This window comes from Mus pahari, chromosome 1 (genome assembly GCF_900095145.1).
Source record: "Mus pahari chromosome 1, PAHARI_EIJ_v1.1, whole genome shotgun sequence".
NCBI classification, from domain to species: domain Eukaryota; kingdom Metazoa; phylum Chordata; class Mammalia; order Rodentia; family Muridae; genus Mus; species Mus pahari.
Window position 1 is genome coordinate 116902012 of NC_034590.1, and position 6659 is coordinate 116908670.

Here is a 6659-nt window from a genome sequence, read left to right on the forward strand (position 1 = left end):
TCAGAAATCCACCTGCCTCTGCCTCCCGAGTGCTGGGATTAAAGGCATGCACCACCATGCCCGGTTACAACAACACATTTTAATTTAAAAATTTAAAGAAATAAAAATTCCCACTGGCGTTCTCATTCTTGAGGTACATGCCACGGGCACTGGGGACACTCAGCTGCGTCTCTGTTCCCCCCACTCCTCTCTCTCCACAGATTGCTAAACAGAAATAAACTAGGAGTTGTGCTTCTGCTTCTGTTTTTAAATGATTTCTGGGGCTGGAGAGATGGCTCAGTGGTTAAGAGCACTGGCTGCTTTTCCAGAGAACCTGAGTTCAATTTCCAGGATCCACACGGCAGCTCTGACACCAAACTCTGGCCTCCATGGGCACAAAGCATGACTGAAGTGTGCACACATACATGCGGACAAAATACATGGACACATAAAACAAAAACATTAAGGCTGGGCACTGGTGGCACATGCCTTTAATCCAACACTCAGTAGACAGAGGCAGGGGGATGGATCTCTGAGTTCCAGGCCACCCTGGTGTACAGATTGAGTTCTAGGGATACAAAGAGAAACTCTGTCATGTAAACCAAACCAATAATAATAATAATAATAATCATGATGATGTATCTTATTAATTATTAGACAGTAATAATTATTAGACAGTATCTTAATAAACAAATTGAACAAAACAAACAAAAATGTCTAAAACATTAAAAAAATTATACAGCAGTGGTGGTCTACATCTTTTTTTTTTGTTTTTCAAGATAGTGTATCCCTGGCTGTCCTGGAACTCACTCTGTAGAACAGGCTGGCCTCGAACTCAGAAACCTGCCTCCCAAGCGCTGGGATTAAAGGTGTGCACCACCACTGCCCGGCTGTTGGATTACATCTTTAACCAGAGGCAGGTAGATCTCTGTGAGATCAAGGCCAGCCTGAATTTCTTCCTCTGGTCTCCACAGGCACTCATCTACACACATGTGCATATACTTAGACACAGAGATATTCACATAAATAATAAAAATAAATCTTTACTACAAAATCAGAGACAAATGAGACGCTCTGAGCCAGGTGTAGAGGCTCTGATGCTGTGACCGCAGCATTCAGAAGACTGAGGAAGGAGGATTATGGAGAATTCAAGGTAACCTGACCTACACAGTGAGGCTGGGCTACATCATGAGAAAGAAGAGCAGGGGCTGGAGAACTGGCTCAGCATTAAGAGTAACTTGCTGTTCTTCCAGAACAACCACAGTTCCCAGCACTCACACTGGTGGCTTACAAGCCTTTGTAGCTCCAACTCCAGGGGATCTGATACCTCTGGCCCCTGAGGGCACCTACACTCACGTGCACAAAACACACACACACACACACACACACACACAGATCTTACGAGCAGAAGGCAGGCCTTGGGATCCCCAGACTTCATGTGAAAGCCAGGTAGGCACGGCACAGCATTTATAGCCCTAGCTTATAACAGGGAGAGACTGGATATCCAGAGTAAGGTGGCTAGTCAGGCTGGCTCAAACGGCAAATTCTGGGTTCAATTAAGAGACCTCAACCGGGAGCCAGAGAGATGGCTGAGCAGTTAAGAACATTTGACTGCTTTTCCAGAGGACCAGGGTCAATTCCCAGTACCAACATCGTGGCTAAAACTGTGGCTAACAACTGTCTGTTACAGGGAATTCTGGCTTCCTTCAGCACGGATTACACACAGTGCATGGACAGACAGACAGACAAAACACTCATACATGTGAAATAAGAGTAAATATATATATATATATATATATATATATATATATATATATATATATATATATATAAACATTAACCTCAGGCCTCCATATACACAACCAATATACATTTGGATACACATACTAACCATACATACATAGGCAAAAATAAATGGGATCAAGAAAAAATACGAAGTAAGATGGTAAGTTTTTAGTGTACTGTGTGGGTAATTTCAATAATTGTGAATGGTCTAAATATTTCAACTAACAGTCAAGCACCCCAGCTGGGTATGGCCACTTAAATATGTGCTTTCAGCCTTGAGGAGGCTGAAACAGGAAGGGTTACCAAAGTACGAGGCACACAAGATTATATAAGAAGATCCCATCTCAAAAACACAAAAACTTACATTCTGTACTTTAAAATAAGCTAATACCTTTTATTTATTTTTTAAAGATTTATTTATTGTTATATATAAGTACACTGTTGCTGACTTCAGACACACCAGAAGAGGGTGTCAGATCTCATTACAGATGGTTGTGAGCCACCATGTGGTGGCTGGAATTTGAACTCAGGACCTTCGGAAGAGGAGTCAGTGCTCTTAACCGCTGAGCCATCAAGCCAGCCCCATATCTTTTATTTTTATAAAAAACTATTGTTATCTTATGTGTATAAGTGGTTTGCCTGTAATTATGTCTGTGGCCCATGTATGTGCTTGTGGAGAACATACAAAGGCCATCTGATATACATATACATTCTCTCTCTTTCTATAAATAAATAAATAAATAAATAAATAAATAAATAAATAAATAAATGTCAAATAAAGCAAAGTTGTGGCACATGTTTTTAATCCTAGCACTCATGAGGCAGAGATTGGAGGATGGATATCTGAGTTCTAAGTCATCCTGGTATACAGATCCAGTTTCAGGACAGCCAGGGCTACACAGAGAAACTTTGTCTCAATAAACGTAGTAGTAGTAGTAGTAGTAGTAGTAGTAGTAGTAGTAGTGACATTAATAATAATAATGGACCTAATAATAATAATAATGGACCCAATGTCTTCTTAAGCAACTTTAGCCCAAATAGATTAGGTAATTTTCAGGGCTTAGACAAATTCCTTGAAAAAATTGTAACTTTATCAAATATGAAACAAGCACCTGCTGTCCTGTTTGTAGGAACTGGATGTGCAGTTGGAAACCTCTCCAAAGTTATCTCTAAATGTAGCTATGCCCGTAGCTAAATACCTTGAGGCAGGCAAGGAAAGATATCTTTTTTTATTGTATTTATCTGTTTGTGTGCATATGTGTGCTGGCACAAGTGTGTCATGGTAGCATATGGAGATCAGAGGACAACGGGAGGAGTCTCGCCTTCTATCATGTTGGTCTTGGGATCAAACTTAGGTTGTCAGGCTTGGTGGCAAGGGCCTTGACCCAAAGAGCCATCTCACTGGCCAGAAATATCTTTTCTAGTTTCTTTGAATTGACACATTTTTACATATTTTTAGGTACAGTGATGATAATTTGGTATATGCATATAATAGAAACAGTCAGATCAGGGGAATTACTATCTCCTCCTCCTCCTCTTCCTCTTCCCCCCTCCCTTCCCCTCTCCCCCTCTCCCCCTCTCCCTCCCCCCTCCCACTCCACCCCCTGCTCCTTCTTTTCTGAGACAGGATTTCTCTGAATAGCCCTGGCATCAGAGCCCCAGTAGCTGGAGTTACAGGCAGTTGGGAGATTCCTAATTTGGGTGCTGAGAACCAAACTCAGGTCCTTTGCAAGAGTCATAAGAGCTCTTAACAACCGGGTCATCTCTCCGGCTTTGCCTCTACGATTGAAAGATGTCTTCTGTGAAGGCAGTATTTAACCTAGAGAATGAATATTAAAAATAACTTTCAGAAAATATTGCCTGGACAAATCTGGGCACACTCATCAGTTCAATAATTCAACTTTCAGAGCCCATTCAGTAATAGCACCCACAACAATACCAATAGGTAACATTTATATTTGGCCTTATACATTAGGCAGTGTTCTAATAAATAAATTTATGGGGCTGGAGAGATGGCTCAGAGGTTAAGAGCACTGACTGCTCTTTCAGAGGTCCTGAGTTCAAATCCACCAACAACCACATGGTGGCTCACAACCATCCATAATGAGATCTGACGCCCTCTTCTGGAGTGTCTGAAGACAGCTACAGTGTACTTACATATAATAATAAATAAATCTTTGGGTCAGAGTGAGTGGGGCCAGACTGAGCAGAGGTCCTGAGTTGAATTCCCAGAAGCCACATGATGGCTCACAACCATCTGTACAGCTACAGTGTACTCATAAACATAAAATAAATAAATCTTTAAAAAATAAATTTATGTATTCATGACAAAGTCTCACATTGTAGTTCCAGCAGGCCTTAAACTCATAGTTATCCTCCTGCCCCACCCTCATAAGTGCTGGGATTACATCTGGCTTCTAATCACTTTATAAACATGTTCTAAGCATATATATACATATACATATGTATACAAATGGCATATGTATGTATATATATCCTTTTTTTTTTTATTTTTCGAGATAGGGTTTCTCTGTATATACATCCTTTTACTATTGAGACAGGATCTCACTATATAGCCCTGGCTTGCCTACAACACTCTATGTAGACCAAGCAGGCCTTGAACTCATAAAGGTCTCCCTGCTTCTGCCTCTGCTACTACCTCTGAAATTCCAGGATTAAAGGTGTGTCTCACCATTACGGCTATTTATATACATTTCTCATGTGAACATCTATAAACAGAAAGCCATGGCCAGCCCTACCAAATTCCATTTGAATGCCACATGCCACTTCTTGGACTGTGTGACACTACCAAGGCAGGCTTTCTGCCTTCACTCCCCTCTTCAAACGCAGGCAGACTAGCTCTTTGCTGCAGCAGGGTCCCTTGTCCCTGGTTTCCTCCTTCTTCTTCTTCTTCTTCTTCTTCTTCTTCTTCTTCTTCTTCTTCTTCTTCTTCTTCTTCTTCTTCTTCTTCTTCTTCTTCTTCTTTTCTTTTTGGTTTTTCGAGACAGGGTTTCTCTGTGTAGCCCTGGCTGTCCTGGAATTCACTCTGTAGACCAGGCTGGCCTCAAACTCAGAAATCTGCCTGCCTCTGCCTCCCGAGTGCTGGGATTAAAGACATGTGCCACCCCTGCCCGGCTCCTGGTTTCCTTCTGGATGTCTATCTCTACTCTCACCCACTCTGCCTGATGGAGATGTGACTTTCAGAACATGCCACAGCAGCTCCACCCCCTTTCTCTGTCCCAGCTCACTACACTCCTACCTCAAGTGAGAATTGATGCAAATTCCAAAACAATGAAGATCCTCAATAACTGTTGAATGAGGTTGAGAGGAATAAATGAAGAATGGATGGATGGTCTTACAAATATATAAACACGAATACACAGATGAGCCTGTAAACTCAACAGGACTCTCTCACCCTTCTCAGCCACTTGCAGACTGCCTTGTTCTCCCCCATCACGGCAGCACTGAATTGATTTGGGGGAAGGGGCAGAGGCGGGATTCCATCTATGCAGGCTGGGACAAAGATCCTGATTATTTTTGCATCCTCAACCTGGCCCTATTCCCGTCCTCAGGTCTCTCTCCTGCTTGGTATGGTATGATGAAGTGAGGTGGAATAGGAAGATGTTTTATTTCCTTCCTTTACCTTACTCTCATTTCCAGCTTCCTGATGTTGCTCCTCCATGGTGCTCCTTAGCTGGGATATACAAGAATCCTACGACAAGCCACGGCCTGCGCGTTCCAAGAGCTTGGGTGAGGGAACCTTGCAGGGATGCTATCAGCTGACATTGACACTAGCTGCCGCCTCCCTGGGTGGTTCCCATTTCTCACAGCTGCTCCTTCTGATTGGACAGCAGTTTTACCACATGAGCCTCTTTGGTTGTGAGGCCTATCAATCTTACGTTTGCTTTTAAGCGAGGGTAGATGTCACGTGTCAGTCCCGCGAGTGGACCCCTACGAATCCGGCCGTTCCGGGCCCCGCCTTCTTCTAACGGGCACGAGCAGAGGTGCACATGCGCACTAGGGCAGCTTGGCTCCACCAGGCGGTGGGCGGGGCGGGGAGTCCGGAGGGGGGCGAGGGTTGGGAGGGAGGTTTGGGTAGGGAGGAATGGGGAACTCGAGTGGGTCAGGGGGTCTAGGGGCGAGGGCAGGCTGCAATGTCTGTGGAGAAAGAGCTTCCGTTCTTGTTTTCACACCCGGGCCAGAAAGTACGGAGTAAGCAGCTTAAGGAGCCGCGGGGACGCAATAAGGCCCGGATACTCCGCGCCCATAGGAAGCCCCGCGGGGACCAAAGGAAATCGCTACCGAAGTCACACTGCAAGAAGGAGCAAGTGCGAGAGAAAGAGAAGGTGTGGGTACCCTGGAATGGACTCATCGTGATTGGGAAGAGAGTGGAACTCTTGGACAGAAACGTGCAAAAGTCTAACCCAAAGTTGGAATCTGAGGACTGGAAGCTGGAGGGCACGGGGAGGAAGTTTTCAAAAGAGAAATCAGGCCTGCAACAGGAGACGGTGGTCGCGAAGCTCCTGAGCAGTGTAAGAAGGACGGTGCAGGCTCGAGCAGGTTTGGAGAATGACAGCCCAGAGATTTGGAGAGAGTTGGAGGACAGACTCAAAGCTGATGTGACTACGAGTGCAGAGATAACTGCAGAGCGTGGGGAAAACTTGAAATCTAGGGACAGGTTGAGGACCCCTGGAGGGGACTTGAGGTCCAGAGGGGATCAGCTGAGACCTAATGAGGAACTGGAGTCGAGTGGAGAGAACTTGAAAATACGAGTGCCCATTGGAGACAAGGTGGTAGGTAGGGGAGAGAAGCGGAGGTCTTCTGCTGAAAAAATGGACAGTAGAGAGAGGCGGGGGTCTGTTGTAGAGAAAATGAACAGTAGAGAGAGGCGGGGG

The 6659-nt window shown here is 44.5% G+C and overlaps 2 protein-coding genes across 3 annotated transcripts in view; one reads left to right on the top strand and one right to left on the bottom strand.

Annotated features, from left to right (window-relative positions):
- Snx32 (sorting nexin 32) overlaps window positions 1-5592 on the bottom strand; it is a 15775-nt gene extending 10183 nt beyond the window's left edge. Inside the window, exon 1 of one of the 2 annotated variants that reach the window (XM_029540168.1) lies at window positions 5408-5556. In XM_029540168.1, the coding sequence (XP_029396028.1) occupies window positions 5408-5446 (39 nt within the window). In that variant the 5' untranslated portion in view covers window positions 5447-5556. Of the gene's footprint in view, window positions 1-5407 lie in introns of both variants that reach the window. The other variant, XM_021204671.2, reaches the window with a different exon arrangement.
- Window positions 5593-5918: 326 nt separating this feature from the next.
- Window positions 5919-6659, top strand: part of LOC110338654 — a 28029-nt gene continuing 27288 nt past the window's right edge. Inside the window, exon 1 of the mRNA XM_029536175.1 lies at window positions 5919-6557. Coding sequence (XP_029392035.1) covers window positions 5919-6557 — 639 coding nt within the window. The remainder of the gene's footprint in view (window positions 6558-6659) is intronic.